An 18,724-nucleotide genomic window follows, 5' to 3' on the forward strand; every position below is an offset into this window, starting at 1 on the left:
TGAACAAGTGTGACGTTCAGTCGAGTTGTTTCAGTTGCTCACTCTGAGCTAATGTATGCACACCTCACCTCAGCCTTAGGGTAGAAAAAGAAATAAGAGAATGCAAATGTATTCTAACTCAGCAGGGGGGAGGCAGAATCAGTTGGAAATACAGTCCTGAGCATAGGATTATTAGCTATATTTTGTAACTTTGAGGATAATCAGAGCTGTTGGAGTTGAGAGAAGAGCTAAGCCATCACAGCTTTATATATCAGTCTTGCTTGCTTTTACCTGTCTTAACAAACATAGGGCCACCCCTTTAGAACAAGTTTTACAAATCTACAGACTTTCTAAAAGTTACTATGAACTGCCACAGGCTTTGGATTCCTCAGGAGCTCTTAATGACTAGCAACTGTAAGGGGCAGCACCCAGAAAGCAGCTGTTCTCCTTCCTCACAAAAATGCACACATTTAAACAGGACAGCTTTTTAGGACAGGTTTACTTTTCTTCTCCACAGACCCTAGGGGAGATTTTATACCACACTTTTTCCTATTCATCACCAACACAGATGCAAGACAATTAGGTATCCGTTTTATTTTTCAGGACGTTTATTTTGTACACGAAGTTTTAAAAGCCAAAGAAAACTGAAATTTTTTAGCATTTCCCTGAAACAAACATTTCCTAAAGTAACATGAAAGCTTGGTTATTCTACTGCACTTAACAGTTCACATAGAGTAAATTGAAGGCACTGGAATAACAAGCTTTTTCTGCCACAAAACAATTTCCTTGAAAAGCTTCCATAGTATGAACAGGCTTTGCTGTTTTATATTCGAGGACGAGGCCTTCTCCCATTTCAGTTTTAATTAGTTTGGTATTGACGGCTTTACCAGCATTGCTAAAATTAGTACTTAGTCTTATAATAGCTTCAGATGGAAGGCTAGGAACTATAGCTTTCAGGTCTATTGTCGATTCCTGCCCAAAATTGAGAACCATCATAAAGACTCTGTCTAACCCATCCAATTCCCTCACATACACAAAAACATTACTGTCATTCCAGACGTAGCACATCCACCCCCGATGAATGGGTAGCTCGCTGTTGCGAAGTAAAGTTAGCTCTCTGTACAAATTCAGGGTCGAGTTGGACCAGGTCATCTGGATCTGCAACAGTCAGCGTTAACAGGGTCATTTCTTTGCACTGAACGTAGGAAATGTGACTTGCCTCCCGCACCCACGCAGTCTGCTGAGAACACACCTATTAGAATTCCGTTTTGACAAGTAGCTCTCTTCAAATTTGTCTGCAAATTCCACTGAAAAACTGCTTTTTCTCATGCACTTCCTTGGCACTTGCGGAGTGGCAGAGACAGAGATTATTAGGCAGGACAGAATTTCCCCAGCACTAACCCTATTTCTTCCTCCCACAGTGTCCTTTTAGTACCGTTTATTCAGGAGAAAGCCACAGCCATTCAAAGCTCGATACTGAACTTTTTTCATTGAGTCTAAGCAACTGAATCCACAGGGTTTGTTCTGTGTTTTATTTTTCCTGTCTTCGATTTATTCTTTTGCCTTCAATTCTGGTCAGCACTGTAGATCAGCCAGATCTGTTTGATTCACTGCTCAACTGCCTTGAAAAAAATTTTTATTTACTTACATTAGAGATGGTCTATGTTAAGTTCTTGTTACAAGGCCAGTGCTTTCTATAGCAACAGAAGTGAAAAAAAGACCAGATTTCAATTTGATATTAACATCCTTTTAGTAATTTTTAAGAGCCGAGTTGCCACATCTCCGTTACAATTGCAGTTGCCCTGCTTAAGTGAATATAGACAAAGTAGACTCCTTGCTCGTGCAAGGATTTCCTCTTCTAATAAAATCTGTTCGGATTCAGTGCCTGTTTATTTTCCTCCCTTGAGTTTGTTCTTACTAGCTACACTACCAATTCCCACTAAGTAAAAGAAGTCAGAGCAAAACAGATACAGTAAGATATTTTTAAACCATTAGAGTTAGTCACACATACAGATACCTACTTCGACATTGACACTTCGGTAGTCGGAGTTAACAGGTAACCAGCTACTGTTGCCTTCAGTAAAACCAGCATTAACTTCGCCATCCCACTGCATGGGGGATTTCTCTGGAGAGGTCACCTAGAAAATAAAGCGGTGTCAGAGCATTACCAAGAAGTTACTTGTTTTGATTAGTATATTAAAAAGTTATGCCTTGAATAGCATGTTCTCACATCTTCCAGACGATCACCGTTGCAGCATTGCTTTCTTTGGTTTAAGTTTAAATTTAATGAGGAGGATGTAATCCTGCTCCAAATCTAAAGGGAAAATAAGAATCCAGACAGTTCCTGAAATGGAGGAGAACGGATGGTCTCATGGGTACGGCATCACTGGGTAAAATGTGGAATTCCCAAGTGACTCGACTAGAGTTGTCTCCCCTTGCAACAGACGGTTGGATAAAAGTTTACTAAAGACAGCTAGGATATTCTGATAGTGAGTGAATATAGGAGGTAATGAGATGCTGTGAAAATAACAGTAAACAACTAGTAAATGCTATTCACTGTCTGTTTTTTGTAACCATCGCACTTTTCACCTGAAATCTTCAAGCTTACATTTGCAAGGGGTACAATTTGGACAGGATTGTTTGTGTTAGAAAGATAAAATTATTTCCAAGTGCAAAAACTTTACTGAAAACCAGCTTTTAGCTGATTAAAAAGTGTCGACTGAGAAAGTCTGAAGTTCTTATTTTGAAGAATTCAGAAAAATTCTGAAAAAGCTTCCTCATTGTTACTGAAGAGCTTGCCAAAAGATCTGACACTTAAATTTAATGATATAAAAGGGCATAAAATATTTTGCACGTACTTTGTTTGTTTTCCATGAAAACTGTTTTTCATATAAAGGGCACTTTTCAATACAATCTGTCAGAACAGCAGCTCAACAAAAGAAACTGTCACTTTGCTTTGTGACATTATAAATAACAGGTTTCTCCTTTTAGCATGTTCTGAAAACAGGGGGGGGAAAATCCCAAGTTTTCAACACTGGTAACACTCCCTTTCATCTTTTCCAGCTTCTCCTGAAGCATTTTAAATGCTGGGGCTAAAAAACTATACCCTGAGCAAATACTCTCCAGCTTTCTAAGACACCCATTAATCAGGGATTCCTCCTCTCCAGACTGAAGAGTGGGTTTGTGTTGTTACAAAGCCGTGAGCCACAGGGCAGCCACTAAAAGAGTAAAGCCTGAGGAGCCAAGGGCAAGCCGCTTTTCTGAAGAGCATCATTCTGTCAGCAGTAAGCAGCAGCAGGAAGAAAACGCAGGAGATCTTTTGACCGAAGTGTTTCTCAGAGGAAAGGAGATTTCCTTTTAAATCAGAGAATCATTTCCTCACATCTCAATCAGACAAACCTGGAGATGATCCCATTGTGCTTCAAGTACCTCTTTCCATTTGGTACAAAACTAGCCAACACCGTTGGTAACATCATCAGAGGCTGTCTCACTCCCTAACAGAGGCTTTCCACAGTGAAACCAGCATCTGCCATAGGACCATGTTCTCACGGTGCTCAAATATGGTCACAAGAGGCAGAGCTGAGCTGTTCCCTTTTGGGCATGACCTTTTCCAGTCACGCCCATACATCTTGGACAACAGACGCAACAGAAGTCAGGTATGATCACGGAAGAGACAAGAAACGAAATTACAGGGGCTGAACATGAAAGCTTTTGAGTTATGCAGGTCAGCACAGTGTGAAGGGCACAGACACTTTGTTTTAATGCCTTGACCTTGAATAAACTTACTTCTGAAAATTTCTGTAATCTAACAAACATCCTGTCATGTGTTACTTGTAGTTGTGACCAAGTGAGGTTCCCAGGCTCAGGTGCCTAAATCCTTTATAGAAAAGTATCTAAAAGACAAATCAAAAAACCCTGCGTGACAAGCAAACGCCACTTCTGCTTGCCACCAGGGCAATGCTAAGCAGGGGCTGGTCTGTACACCCACCCCTTTCAGGAGATCCCTTCTTCAGGGATTGGGCACGTTGTAGAGGGCTGTGGCTCAGCCAGGTGCCTTTGCATAGTCAGAGCAAAGCAGCCTGCAGGAGATGGTGACTGTAGCTACGGTCTCTCATGAACTCTGATTTCCTTTAAAGAGCAGCCGGGAAACAATGGACTTTGACATAGCGATTAGGGTACTTCTGTGGGAGGACGGAGATAGCGACTTGGTTCCTCTTGCCTCGGATGGCTGCAACACCCCTCTCCTAACCACCAGCCCAGGCCCGGTGTTGGCACTTGCTGCCCTTTCTGCTGAAGCGAAGCAAAGCAACACCGCTGCAAACCATGCAAGACTAATCTGGCAGAGGACAGAAATCAAGGACCATGATTGCAGTCTTAGCTGTTCAGACACACGTCAAGGCTTTGGTTTCTGGTCTTTGGCCATTTCCACGTGCTGTCCAGTGATTTTGCCATGGGGAACACAGAAAACCATCTAAACAGTAAGAAAGACTGGGTTTGGTTAACAAAACAAAGTTCTTGTATTTTTGAAAGTTCTCTTACTCGGAACTAAACAACAGGATCAGAGTTTATATGCTCTTCACTTACATTTTCTGATACGGTGTTCTCCATACCTATTTCTTCACCATAGTAAGTTACAGGAGTACCAGGGAGGGTTAAAAGCAGCATGTTCATAACATTGACGTACTCCTTCCCAATCCGAGATGAAATCCGAGCAGCGTTGGGGCTTCCAACCTGGAGAAAACATCGTTCTGTTAAACGCACATTATAAAATTCCATGCATATGTGAAATTGGTTAACTAATTTAAAAGGTAGTAAGTTTTTTTTTCTTTTTTTTCTTTCCCCTCCAGGCCTGTGAGGGCAATTATCTTTTTTATCTTGGTGCCAGTACAAACTTCTGCCCCAAATAATTTAGCACACAGGAGCCCTGCCAGCAGCACATGGGTCAGAGGTGAGAAGAGATGACGAGTAACAATTCTTCACGATTACAGTTCCCTCAGATTTCTGCCATTTTCTCTGCTGTGTGAAGGTGGTCCTTGTTTTGAAAAGATCTCTTGCACTTCCCAAACGTGCTTCCTAGCAAAGACCAGCAAGGTTTTAAGTTAACTGTCCTCAGCTGCCTGCTCTGTTCTTCCCCGCCTTGGGAGGTTTTCAGAATCCTTTGGCCATAAACTGACTCAATGCAAAGACAATTGTACCAATCCCATCCTCACTGGTGGTTTAAGCCAATGCCCCATACTACATTGGAGACACCGAGGGAGAGGCACGATCATAAATTCCCTTCTGTCACCCTTGCACGGGGCATGTAACTGTTACCGAAGGGCAGGACAGCCAGCTGGCCAATGCCAACGGCTGCAACTACAGCAGCTGAGAGTTTCACATGGATACCTACTATAGCTCAGCCATGGGCTCAGGCTGCTGCTGATCCCACTGAAATCAGCGTGTATGTGTGGGGGAGGTTTCTATCACCGTAAGAGGAACTATCACCTATAGGTTTCTATCACCTATAGAAACAAGCCCTTCCTATAAGAGTTGGTCTAGAACTCTTACCGCCCAGTTTGGCCATTTTCCTGCAGGCATGTTTTTCATCCACAAGTTGACGGCTTCAAAAATACTGTTGCCCGATAGATTTTTCATGTTAATTAGGTTGAAATTGAAGGGAAAATCTGCTTCTTGGATAAAAGTTGTTCCATAATACATCATTGTTGCTTCAATGTCTTCATAACCATCTGAACCCATAAACCTACAAAGAAGTACAAGTACCTTTTCTGGCTCATTCCTGGTTTGCACAGAGCGGAAGGAAGCTAGGAATGCGTTAAGAATTATGCTCGCTTCCCTCCTCCCCATTAAAAAAGATTAATACAGAGAAACAGTATTTTGTAAAGCAGACAAGGAGAAATATTTCTTGGAAATTTCTGGAGAAAAGTCTACAAGAGTCAACAAAAGGCTGTAAGTATCTGACTGAAGTCTTACCTTTCTGAATCCACATCCACATAACTCCATTCCAGCAATTTCCATGCTTTCCTTTACAGAAAAGGACCTGGGGTCCCTCAAGGTGAACATGAGCCAGCGATGTGCCCTTGCAGCAAAAAAGGCTAACGGTATCCTGGGCTGCATTAGGAGTGTTGTCGGCAGGACGAGGGAGGTGATCCTTCCCCTCTACTCAGCGCTGGTGAGGCCACACCTGGAGTACTGTGTCCAGTTCTGGGCTCCCCAGTACAAGAGAGACATGGGCATACTGGAGAGAGTCCAGCAAAAGGCCACTAAGACCATTAAGGGACTGGAGCATCTCTCCTGTGAGGAGAGGCTGAGAGGTGCGACTGGAGAAGAGAGGTCTCAGGGAGGGAATCTCATCACTGTATATAAATATCTGAAGGGAGGGTGCAAAGACGACTGAGCCAGGTTCTTTTCAGTGGTGCCCAGTGCCAGGCCCAGAGGCAACAGGCACAAAAGGAGACACAGGAGGGTCCCTCTGAACATCAGGAAACACTTTTTTACTGTGAGGGTGGAAACACTTTTTACTGAGGGTGACTGGGCACTGGAACAGGTTGCCCAGGGAGGTTGTGGAGTCTCCATCCTTGGAGATCTCTGTCTGGACATGGTCCTGGCAACTGTCTCTAGGTCGTCTGTCGTCTGCAGGGGGGGTTGGACCAGCTGACCCGGTCCTAAGCAACCAGCTCTAGGTGGCCCTGATGAGCAGGGGGGGTCGGACCAGATGACCTCCAGAGGTCCTTTCCAAACTCAACCATTCTGTGATTTTAACAATCTCTATGTGTCTGATATGAACAGTACTATTCATACTATACAATAAATCAGCCATGGGGCTGATTAATTACAGTGTCTCTGCGGTCCGAATGGTCGCCCCCTCTGCTTACTTTTGTACAGTCCATAGACACAGCAGAACTACCAGGGCCAATTCGTTTCCTTTCCCTCACACACTGGGGAAGAGGTAATATAGCCTATGCACCACTATTTGCATTTGAGGAAGAAAACTTTTTATGGCATATTATGTTATTAAGAAAAACAGTTTAGTGCTAGCAAGAGGGTGACAAATATTAGAGAAAAATTCACCAGCTGTAATAATGATTACCTGTATCGGCCAGGCTCACTGCTGAACTGATTCATGGTTTGACGGAAGCTACGGATGATATCATGCATACCAACTTGCGTGGTCGTGTAGTCATGGTAGAGCTGGGAATAGGCTGCGATACTCTCCTTAAAGAAGAATGCAATATTTCCCACTAGTTCACCAGTATTTTAGATTTCAGAACTCTCCAAATTCTTCCCATCCTTTCCCGAGACAATGCACCAGTCCAGATAAATTTTAACTGAAATACGTTTAGCAAGCTAACACTAACAGTGCAGAGCTGAACTGCACTTGGGGAACTCTAAAGATAGGAGAGCAGAGGGCTGATTATTTTGGATCCCGTCCTTCAAGAGGGAGAGTCCACCCACAGCGCTAACCAAGCGGGCCCATCTGCAGCAGCGAGCACAGCAGGTGCTGTGGCCACACACCAGGCTGGAAAGATGGACAACATTGTTGTCGTAACTTATAAAGGCAAAGATACTTGTGGAGCTGACCAGTTTTATGTGATCCCCAGCTCCGCAGGGGAACGGTCTTAGTGCTGGCACTATCTGGGAAGGTCACCAAGTTCACTACCTCAGCACAAGCAAATAGCGTTAGCAACAGGGTGCATGCTCCTGAATGTGTCTGGCCACCTCTCACTGTGACATATTGCCAATACGAGGTTTTTTGTTTTACTCTGATTCCTACCAGCAATGTAGAAGAAATACGTGCTAGTGACTGCTACAGGATGCCAAGCGGGCAAGAGCTCTGAGCTTACCTCCTGTAGTGGGCTCCCCAAAGACAAGCAATCAACTATTAAAATCACGAGACTGGTCTTTTTAGGATATAAATTGAAAAGCAAATTATTTTAAACGGAAAATTCAAAGCAACGGTGTCAGAACAGAACTATGAAGTGTATACGGACAACTCTCTTCCCACCCACTGCGCTCCTGCTTGCGGGCATCTCACTGACCTACACCCTCAGCCCAGGGGCTTCTTTCTTGTATGTGCTCCTTCTGCAGAGCACCCAGGAGCCACCTGCCTTCCAAGGGACACAACTGACCCGCTCTTCCTAAAGCCGTAATTAAGACCCAAAAGAGTAAAAACATACCCTCTCTTGCCCCAGTGGGAAATACAGGGGAAAAAGCAAAGACAGAACATATACGTTACTGGATTCTGGGACTTGTTCACTTGAGGCTCATCTCGGAGATGCGTTGCTTCTAAAAGAAATTTAAGAGCGCTGAAACTAAACCCATCGATTCCTTTGCCGAGCCAAAATTTGATAATATCCTAGACAAAGGTAAAAGTTGAGAATTCCAAGTGAGCCCATCCTGTTCAAATGAGTACATACTTAAAAAGAAAACTAAACCTGTTAGTAGGTATTAATATGTAACAATTTATTTTTTAATTTGTATTTCAAATTTTACTAGAAGTTAAAGGGAATCCTGTCGATATAAGGTCAAACTCAGATCTAAATAGAGCATGTCTTATTATTTCATCCAGTATAGAAAAGAAAAAGACTGGTCTTTTTACTTCTCCCGTAATTCAGGAGACCGAAGCCAGGGCATGCCTCACTGAAAGTTTCTAATCTCATCCATCAAAACAATTGGGCTCGTGCTAAGCACTGTTGTTGGTGAACACCCATCATGGCTGCACACAATTAGAACACATTGATTCAAATATGCAAGAATATGTTGTTCCGCACAGACCTTGCACCACCAATTTTCTTTTTATACAACAGAGCTCTTAAAACATTTGTCTTATTTTATTTGAATGATGTGAATTTTTTTATTTTATTTTCAGGCTTATTTGTTGATTTGGCAGGACCATGAAAAATTATTTTCCAAGTTAACTGCTATCGATTTATAATTTCACTATCAAATTCAGAGGTTAGTCACTATTAGTAAAATTATATCCTACTTCAGTAGCTATTATATTACTACAGTTTTAATTGCTCTAGTTTTAACAAACAGCTCTAAAGTTCAGTCCTTCTTGAGTGTTTTCTGCAAACGTTCTGTTAGACCAGATGCTTTTCTTCATCCAAGGACAAAAACTTTTTTTTTTTTTTTTTTTTTTTTTTTAAAGACAGCTATTGAATTACCTTTTTTTGAATGTATGAAGTACACTTGCCTGAATAGGCTGGAGTAGAACTAGTCCACACTCAAGCCTTACAGATTTTTTTGTTTGGCAAATAAAGACTCCACCTCACCAAGCTGTACTTTCTCGTAGAGCCATTCTGAAAGCAGCAGCTCTCGATACGGTGTCTGTCCAATATTGACTCCACCAGAAATTAATTTGTGTTTATGCACGTACTCATGACAAAAGCAACACCAGGTATCAGCAGTGCAAATACCAAGGACTGACGTGGTACTTGCCGAGATCGATCTACTTCTACTTATGCAAGAAAGCTACAGCACAGTGGCTGCTAAGTTTCATTGCTCCCACATACCCTTTGGCTAAACCAAAGGCTTGGGAGCTTCTTCGGAAGAGTAAGTTTGCTTTCTGCGCAGTCCCACAGCCCTAACCTTCCGAAACAGGATTTTGAATTAAAATAGTAGACAAAGATTATTCTTGAACATGCTGGAGCAATTAATGATGTTCATAAGCATTTACCAAAGGTTGGTGTTATCAGGCCAAACTTAGTATTTTCATTTCATTTCTTTGCATAGGAAACACAGCATCTATTTGCTACCGGAGCTTCAGTAATGTATCAGGTACCATTAAAAAAAACATCAGCCAGGACCATTGAAAAGTATGTGTGATGCTAGGAAAAAAGTGTGAGTGGAAAGACGTGGCGTTAAGGGAAGTACCAAGATGTAGAGAGGTTACTAGTGGAGTTCTTCAAGGATCAGCCTCGAGAGCATCTCATTTCATGCTTTACTTAACAAGTATGACCAAAAGTGTTTTGTTTCTTCATGCACACGCAGTACCCACGGTGAGGGGAGAGGCCCCAGGCAGTGAGACGATCACAGTAGAACTGGGCAGCTGTGAAGACTACCACCAAAGAAATACACTAAAATTCAACAGTACAAAGTAACGAACACTTAAGGACTAAATCGAAACACTTGAGGTAGCTCTACTACCTGATGGGGTATAACTTAAAGAAAAAAAAAAAAAAGAAAGAAGCAGCTTGTCAGACTCCCCGTGTTCAGGCCCACTTCCCCATATTTTAATGAATTCTACATTGTCTGCTGGGAGACACGATGCAGACAGGCACGAGGTTTCATCAGAGCACCGCCTTGCCTGGGTGAAGCGCTCTCGCTGTGAGGGCTGTCCATCTCTCTCCCCAGTGAAGTCACCAGAGATGTAGACAGATCGAAACTCACCATCTCCCCCTTATCCACAAGCCCAGGCATTCCTTGTAATTCAAATCAGCATTGCCTCACTTCCTTGAAAATGCAAACATCTCTTTGCTAAAACAAGGTGCCATCCCCACATTTGACTGGCTAATTAACAGCTCCTTGTAACAACAGAGAGAAAAACTTCTCTCCACTTGAGTGATTCAGCTCTGTTTCAGCACAAGCTTCAGTGCAAGAGCCACTTTACCTTCCAGTCAATCCTTCCATTAATTGTCGTCCTTGATATAACATCCAAAGGCACTAAGTGCCTTCATCCTTGGCTCCTGACGGAGACTACAGCTGATAGCAGTTAACTGCTTCCAGACAGCAGTCATGTTGGATTATTTGACTACTAGCACCAACTTCAAAGCAAGTAACAGCAATCTTAGGACACAGAGAGAGAATTACCTATGCCACTGTACAAGATTCTGCCTAGACGTCTCTTCTGTTAAATTTGTTTAATTCTGGCCATCTGCATTTGAGAAAATCCCTCAGGCTGGAAGTGCTGCGAGGAATAAGCAGCAGCTAAGCAAAGGGATGGAGAGTCTCTCACCTCAGGGAAGACTGGAAAAGCCCGCCCCATTTAATCTAGCTTAACAAAAGCTGAAGGGGGATGTTATCAGAGCTGAAAAACATATAAGCATAAACAAGGGTGGGAAGAGTTACTTCAGCTGAAGGACAGGTTTGGTTCATAGAGAGCTAAGCGTGAACAGCTTGCGAATAAGGTTAGGCTGAAAAGTAGAGAGCTCCTGAAGCATCAAAGCAATTTTAAGATAGCCTTTAGTGGGAAGAGAAAGGGAAAGGGAGCTCCTTGTAAAGTGCTATAGCCTGTTCCAAAAACCCATCAAGATCTTGCAAGGCAAGATCTTGTGAGAGCAGGGGACTTAAGCCAGCAAAAGAAATCAATAGTCATACCTTCTTAAAATCCAGAGGACTGCAACACCACCCACAGCCAGTAATTCCACTCAAGGAGAATTTTATTTGGGTTTTTTTTTTTTGGTTGCTTGTTTGCTTTTAAATTAAAAAGACTTGAAGCAAAGTAGCTCCAATACTGGACGCATTACAGCATAAAGCTTGAATTTTGCTTATAAACTTAATGTTTGTCTAGACACCTTTTTGTTTCAATTGTTTACATATGCTGCAATCCTTGAATTACTTCCAACTAGCCTGTAAATTGTGTAGCACAAATAATCAGAGAAATTAAGTGTAGAAACAGCTGCTTTGCTGTTGGCGCAGCAGCAGCAGGTTACATACTTACATGGATTTCTTGTTGGACAGCAAGGTTGCGAAAATTTAAGTCTGGCTGGTCTTTCCCAAACTGATGAAAATAACACTGCTTTCTCACATCATCAAACTGCCAGCTGGAATTCCCAAAGACACTCACCTGCTCATATACAGGAGGGGGGAAATAATCAGAACTCTTAATTTAACAAACATTTACTCCTATGCATACTTTAAGATGTGGTGCATTACAAGCATATAATAAAGCACAAAATGCCTAACCGACAGACTAAATTCTGAGTAATTTTGGTACTTATGTTTTACATTTCCTTCTGCTAGTTGCTCTCCCTTTAGTCATGCTTTGCCACATGTATTTCTTGTTCAATGTTCTGTTTCATTCTTTTTTTGTTGTTTTTTTTTTTAAGTAGACTTTCACTGGGAATTATTCAGAATAGAGGGGAAAACATGGGTGGGAACATTTCTTTTGGAATTGTTTTTCCTAAAACTTATTAAAAATAGCTTTAGTTAACTTAGAGCTTTCTGCAATCTGGTATTATCCCTTTGAAGCGCCAACGACAGTCAGCATGTTAAAATGTTAACTTTATCATCTCTGTAATAAAAGGTCCCAAAAGCTAAGATAGCTCTTCAGACTCTAAGTTTAAACAGAAATGACACTAGCCAGTACAAAAGATTAATTCCACCTTGAGTTTTTAGAATATACATGTTCCTAATCACGCACCCATCAAGTTCAAATTTCAAATAAATATATTTGAAATAGGTGACCCACTTTCTGGCCTGATCACCTTCCAGAAAAAGGAAAAAACCCAGGAACACACTGTTTTGTTTCCCTCCCCACCAACTATGATTTCAGAGGAGCCACGATGAAGTTTCTAGAGCAGAGTCGCCCCCTTTGGTGTCTGGGGAGCGAGAACAACTTGTGAACAACTTGTGCACAACTATCCCTTTTTTTGTTTGTTTAATGACTGAAGGTTTAACACTGAGGGAAAGAAACAAAAGTCACTTTTAAAATTCTATCTGAAGTAGGAACCCCTCCACCCTGAGCTGGTTTAAATCTTGATCTGCACTAGCTCGTTTAGTAACACCAGTTTGTACCTCTGAACAGGCATTTATAACCCAGTGTACATTGGGACAATTATGTTACGGCTGCTTTTGCTATGTGGCAACATGCATCCAGCTTGGGATTTGCACGTGTCCCTTCCCGTGTTTACCCAGTTATTTGGAGGAGTGACCAAACCAGCAGCCTGCATGCAGTCCTGCCAGATGTAGTAGTCCGTGTACTTCCCGGTCCGATTGCGACTCAACTGAAACCATCGGTGTTTGTCACTTGTGTGGTTTGGTATTAAATCCATTATCACCTTTAACCCTTACAAACAGCTTGGGATTTGCACGTGTCCCTTCCCGTGTTTACCCAGTTATTTGGAGGAGTGACCAAACCAGCAGCCTGCATGCAGTCCTGCCAGATGTAGTAGTCCGTGTACTTCCCGGTCCGATTGCGACTCAACTGAAACCATCGGTGTTTGTCACTTGTGTGGTTTGGTATTAAATCCATTATCACCTTTAACCCTTACAAAAAAAATCAAACCATAAAAAAAATATTAAATTCAACCTTTTAAGACAAAGCTCACATTTTTTCTTAATGCAGTATTGGAATTGTTTGGGCTTCTTCCTTCCCAGAGGCCTGGCAAAAGAGAAAGGCTCCTGCTGGAAGGGTTTAGGCTCGAGGGACTGGTGAGCGCGTTACATCTTGAGCCGGCACAGCCCCGTTGGCTGCTGAGACGGGAATGCACAAGCACAAACAAAAAGCCCCAGACTACTGATGCAGTTAGTCTAATGAGAGTCTGCAAGTAGCTGCTACACATCTTGCTGGTGCTGTTCCCCCCTGCCCATTGCTGGGGAGGGAAAGGAGGGGGAAGAAAAATCATAACCGATTTCTGCTGTTATGAACCACTTCCACTGACTTCAACATCTGCCTCCCACCTCCCAGGTGGGAAAGCCACTTCACCAGTCTAGCATCAGCGAACACACATTCTTCCTCACCCTTCTTAAAGGCTAGACAGTTTTTGAAATCCCAAATGTTTTTGGGACTGGCAAACCATTTTCCATTCAGCCCAACAGCCGTAAGGGGAAACACCTGAGCAAACATTTGGTCTAAGGAATAAATGCACCAACCGAGGATGCAATCGTAGGAAGGAAGCATATGTTCCCTCCCAACCCCGTACTTGTTTTCCTGCTTTCTCCAGAAAGAGGAAAACAATCATAAAATTCGAAGTCAGAAGCAACTGCATCTCAGCCTTGATCCCGTTGGACTACTGATGCCCACACCCACGTGCACCAGGGAGCACGGACAGTATGTCAGCCCTACCACCCACAAACACCCTTGGAAGGGACCATGCCTTGCAGAGGATGTACCGCAGCCTGACGCTGCTGTTGTAACTCCCCTCGCCTTCGGTCCTGCTCCCAGCACCACCCCAGCGCCCAAGGGCAGGAAATGGCCATCGCAGAGCTTGCGTTGCTGCGGAGCTAACGCGTACCCTTCGCTGGCACCTCCATCTGCTTCTGCTCAACGCCACCATGGGGGAATTGCCAGATGCACAAATTGAAATCTCAGATCATAACCTAGCACTACAAGGTACACCTGTATAATACGAATGAACGTCTTTTTAGTAGAGTTATTTTGCTCCGAGTTTTTGCAGCTTACCTCTATCATGTATGGCCGCAAGCAGATTATCAAAGTCGCTCATTGATCCAAACATGGGATCAATATCATAGAAGTCTTCAGCTCCATATCCAAGGTCTTTTAAGGGTGACTTATAGAAAGAGGTGATCCAGATGGTTCTTATATTCAAATACGTGATATGGTCCAGTTTTTCTTGGATACCTTTTAAAAGAAAAGGGTGTCATCTGTTTAGAAAAGACAAAATATTTCTGTTGAAGTATGTTTGCCGTGGGCTCTCAAAGGTGGTACACAGGTCCCCGGGGTACATAACCACCCTCTGTTTCCACTGATCTCAGGCAGCAGGGCAATCTTGATGTTTCTTCAGGGATAGCATAAGATCGCAGAACAGAAGCCATTCAAAGCCACTTTTACAAGGAAGATAAAGCAGGAATTTAAAAAAAAAATCAGACCAAAGCAAATTTCTACTCTGTATTATAAAAAGATTTACAATTTCATTTAATAAATTTAAGACTCACTTCTGAAAACAAACTCCTATATTTCTTAAAATGCTGCAACAGCATTGCTTTCCCATTTCAAGAAACATCAATTCATCTTCAGACCACGCAAAGGGAAGCACAATTTTGATGCAAAGATCCGAGGTTTTCCCTGCCATTAGGAAAAGTCTCTTATGGTTTTTTTTTCTGGTTGTTTTTTTTGTTTGTTTGTTTGAGGACCCCTTACTCCAGTCTCCCCTAGTTGTTTTGGTTTTGTTGGGTTTTTTTTTTTAAACCCAAATCTCTTCTATCTTCCTGGCATGTTACTACTGGCATGCAACTATAGAAGCAGTTTCTTCTCTTCTCTTGCTGGTAGAGTATGTTATAGCTAGTGCTTCTTGTTTAGAAATTTATTGTCTGTTACGGTGTTGAGCCTTCCCCTTCTGAAACTTAGTCTCAGCTAAGCTACTGGTAAGTGGCTTCTTCTCAGCCGCTCCTTCTCAATGCATTCCTGAGAGCTCAAAACCACCCAGACCATGAACAAGAAGTAACACATCTTTCTCTCCTCTTTCATAGTTTTATTTGTCTCACTTTTCCTTAAGGAACAGCAGCCAACCTAATATGACAAAGTGCTCAGCACCACCCGTCCTCCTGATTGACCTCAGTTTTGTGGAGATATTTCACTCTGATAGCAGCTGTGCTGCTGCTCACTCACTCCCAGCCCCACCTCTAAACATCTGTGCTAACTCCGGGCTTAGATTTAACAACTTGAGCAAGAAGCTCCTAGATCTATTAAAGACGACATGAATTGCCATTGATGGTTAGTCAGACAACTTTTATTCCTCTCTCCAGTAGGGTGGCTTTCTCTATCGGGAAATTTCTCTATCTATATTTTTTTTAAGTATATATACACATGTATATACACACTTATATACACACACCAACTACTTCTACACGGCTTTGCACATACCAAGAACAGAAATTCACCCACCTTTCAGATCCCCATTCCCATCCATGTTGCTGTCCTTGAAGGAACGAGGATAGATCTGATAAATAGGACTGGCCTGCCACCAATCGAGGCACCTTGGAGAGAGAGCAATAATCGCAATCGTAGCGCACACAAGGATGAGGGCAGCGGCGATTATGAGCCAGAAGAGAATCTCCCTGGTGACTCGGTACCGGGCTTGGCTGGAGAACTTCAGCAAGACTTCCTTTGGCATCCCCGCATAGGGCTTCAACGCCAGCCCCTCCGTAGCCGCTGGGTCCACATCAACAATGCACGTTTTTGGCATTTCTTCTCGGCTACTGGTATTGGTCTCCTTGACATCAAAAGCCTCATTTTGAACAAATCCATTGTTCTCCACACCCCCCTTCTCACTCAGCTCCATAGGTAAGCTCTTAGCTTCCTCCTCCACCATTTTACTTCATGGGTCTTGTCCTGGAGACTTCGGCCACAGCAAGGAGGTGTGGAAGCAAGGAAGCCAACACACCTTTGTTCAGTGAAATGAGAAGCAGCGTAATCAGCATCTGGGTTTATAATCAATCCTGACCAACTGGTCAAAGTTCAAAAAGAGTCAAAAAGGGCAAAGTGCTCCTGCTCTTCAGCATAATAGGCATCTTCAGCAAGATAACAAAATGCTACAAGAAAACAGTTTTCCAGGGAGGCAAGCCTATCGCTCATATCAGCCGAGCAGAGTTACGTTTACTGTTGCTCTCCCCAGTACCTCAAACTGCTCTTCCTTTTGACAGCAGGGGAAAATTTGGGATTTTTACCAATAAAACATTTAGTAAATATGCAGCTTTCCAGACTGGTCATGGTCTCCCCTGGCTAAAGCAGTCTGAGCATTAATGAGTAATTTAAATATGGACAGCAAGAACGAGGAGTTGACAACTTCTGGCCCAAAAGCAACAATACAAACTAAGAAGAAAAGATACAAAGGCCAGTTGCGCTTCGTTTCTCACAGCTTAGAAAAACAACCCCCCCCAAACTAACCCAACCCAGCTCACCCACAACTCCTAAGCAGTAACCACGATAAGGCACATACCGATCCTGCGATTCACGGCATGTGAGAAGTTGCTACACCCAGAGCTATCCCCAGGTCAGGTCAGGATAGCTCTGCACAGGCACAAGCAAGACTAGAGAGAAAAACCCACCACCCACTATTAAAATCCCCCCCCCTTTTTTTTAAATTTGTTTAAAGGAAAGTGACTTTTCCTCTCCGTTTTTCCCCCCTGACTACTACTCTAGCCAGGAAAAAGCATTGCCCAAAGTCTGCACAAGCATGCACAGATTTACACGTCTGTGTGCCCTAAGGGCCAGCTGCCCTGAAGCCAGCAAGCCCACATCCCCCAAGCCAGCCCCTCCAGCCAGTGCCCTCTGCCCAGGCATACTGAAGGAAACACAAAGCAATATACACTTGCCAAGGAGCTGCCTTATCACATGTAAAAGCAAGCACCTGCCCACAACCATAGGGTCAGGGTCCCAGGGAAACTCCCATTGGCAACTGCAGTGGAGAAAAGGTTGGTTTTGGCCTCAAAAAAGTATTTATTATGTTTGCCTCAAACCATGAAAGAAGTTTATAAACTAATAACTGAAAAAAATCCAGCATGCAATATTCAATTGATTCAAAACCATGTTATTTCTTCCGTAGCTGAGCTAAGAAGAGGTCTTTTTCTCCGACAGATTTAATCCTTTTCTTTCTCCCCTTCGTCACAGCAGTGCCTGGCAGCAGCCTCAGCCCATGAAGAGTCAGGCAGTTGCCGGAGCATTTGAGATAGCGGCAGTAGTTTCAGTGCCTGTAATTCAGTATTGCCGGGAAATTATTTGAAACAGTCTCCCTTCTAATGACTCTGCAGTCATGGTATCAGTAAGTTGTAAAAGTTTCCAGGCAGGCACGGGCACTCAGGGCATAAGCTTGTATTCGGTACCTGGTTTGAATGCGTCGGTCTCTGCTGTATGCTTCATTTGTCTTTTCCATGACACCAACCGCTCCCCCCACCCCTTAAAATTGCTTCATTTCAATGCCTTCATTTCAGATTAAAATAGCAAATGTGTAAATACTGACAATTTTTAGATTGCATCATGTACACCTCAAGACCTTAGTACTCCCCTTTGCTTTTTACCCAAACTCAGAGTTTTAAACATGCCCATGGCTTCCTTCCCCAAAGCTCCTTCAAGCACCCAAGTGCAGCAGGAAGCAAAGAGAGTCAGAGGAAAGAGCAAAGGACAACTCGAACGCAGCCGCCTGCCGCGGGTGTGTGGGTCAGCCGAGCCAGCGGGGCTCAGGATGGTCAGGCACACAGAGAGGGCTCAGCGCCAGGGCCGGGAAAGTCCGGGAACAGACTCACAGCACCCTCAGTTGTGGGTTGTTGAGTTTTGTCTGTTTGGGTTTTTTCGGTCGTTTGTTTTGCCTTTTTTTTTTTCCTAGACCATAAGCATGTTTCTAAATTGCGTGGCTGCCACAATACAGAATCAGAGTTGAGAATGTGGATCTATATATGAATAGATATAAAAACATAGGCACAGAATATCTATGTACACACACCACCCAGCAATGCATATGACCCTGCAACAATCCCCTCACTCACCACAAGAACAAAGCCAAGTCTCCCAGATCACGAGACTGTGCAAAACCAACCCCTGTAAGACGAGGTTTGGCTCCTGCTGCGATATTTAGAAAGAGAGAGGTAAGTAGTATGTAAAAAAAGTTGAAGAAGGACATTCACTGAAAAAAGTCAACTAGGAGTAACACTGACACGCAGACTGTGCACTAGTTATCCAAGTAGCTGTGTTTTGTTTGCTTATTTGCTTCTTGTTTATTTTTAAAATGCATTCCCAGCCATAACATCGCATCCACCAGGAGCGGCCACCACCCTGCTCATTCCAAGTCTTTCCTACCAGGCTAACAGGGACAACCTCTCTGCATCTGTAGAAAATACAAAGGATATATTC

At 43.1% G+C, this 18,724-nt stretch overlaps 1 protein-coding gene across 1 annotated transcript; it reads right to left on the reverse strand.

Annotated features, from left to right (window-relative positions):
* Positions 1 to 579: 579 nt before the first annotated feature.
* SLC3A1 (solute carrier family 3 member 1) lies at positions 580 to 16,190 on the reverse strand. The gene is made up of 11 exons (XM_009278414.2): positions 15,764 to 16,190; positions 14,321 to 14,500; positions 13,031 to 13,185; positions 11,639 to 11,764; positions 8,213 to 8,332; positions 7,067 to 7,191; positions 5,527 to 5,719; positions 4,560 to 4,710; positions 4,056 to 4,087; positions 2,001 to 2,102; positions 580 to 1,137 (listed from the first exon to the last, which is right to left on the reverse strand). Exons 1-11 carry the CDS (start codon positions 16,188 to 16,190, stop codon positions 697 to 699), a joined length of 2,052 nt encoding a protein of 683 aa, XP_009276689.1. The 3' UTR covers positions 580 to 696.
* Between the last annotated feature and the right edge of the window lie 2,534 nt (positions 16,191 to 18,724).

This window comes from Aptenodytes forsteri, unplaced genomic scaffold (assembly GCF_000699145.1).
Source record: "Aptenodytes forsteri isolate BGI_AS27 unplaced genomic scaffold, ASM69914v1 Scaffold130, whole genome shotgun sequence".
In the NCBI taxonomy this organism is placed as follows: Eukaryota; Metazoa; Chordata; class Aves; order Sphenisciformes; family Spheniscidae; genus Aptenodytes; species Aptenodytes forsteri.

What these genes read in the sequence shown, in the direction of transcription:
- SLC3A1 (XM_009278414.2), bottom strand. Translation starts at nt 16,190, where the DNA reads ATGGTGGAGGAGGAAGCTAAGAGCTTACCTATGGAGCTGAGTGAGAAG. An exon ending in TGAACAAGTCCCAGAATCCA is followed by an intron (nt 7,192 to 8,212) that starts GTAACGTATATG and finishes TTCTTCTTTAAG; the next exon opens with GAGAGTATCGCAGCCTATTC. An exon ending in ACCGAAGTGTCAATGTCGAA is followed by an intron (nt 1,138 to 2,000) that starts GTAGGTATCTGT and finishes TGACTGTTGCAG; the next exon opens with ATCCAGATGACCTGGTCCAA.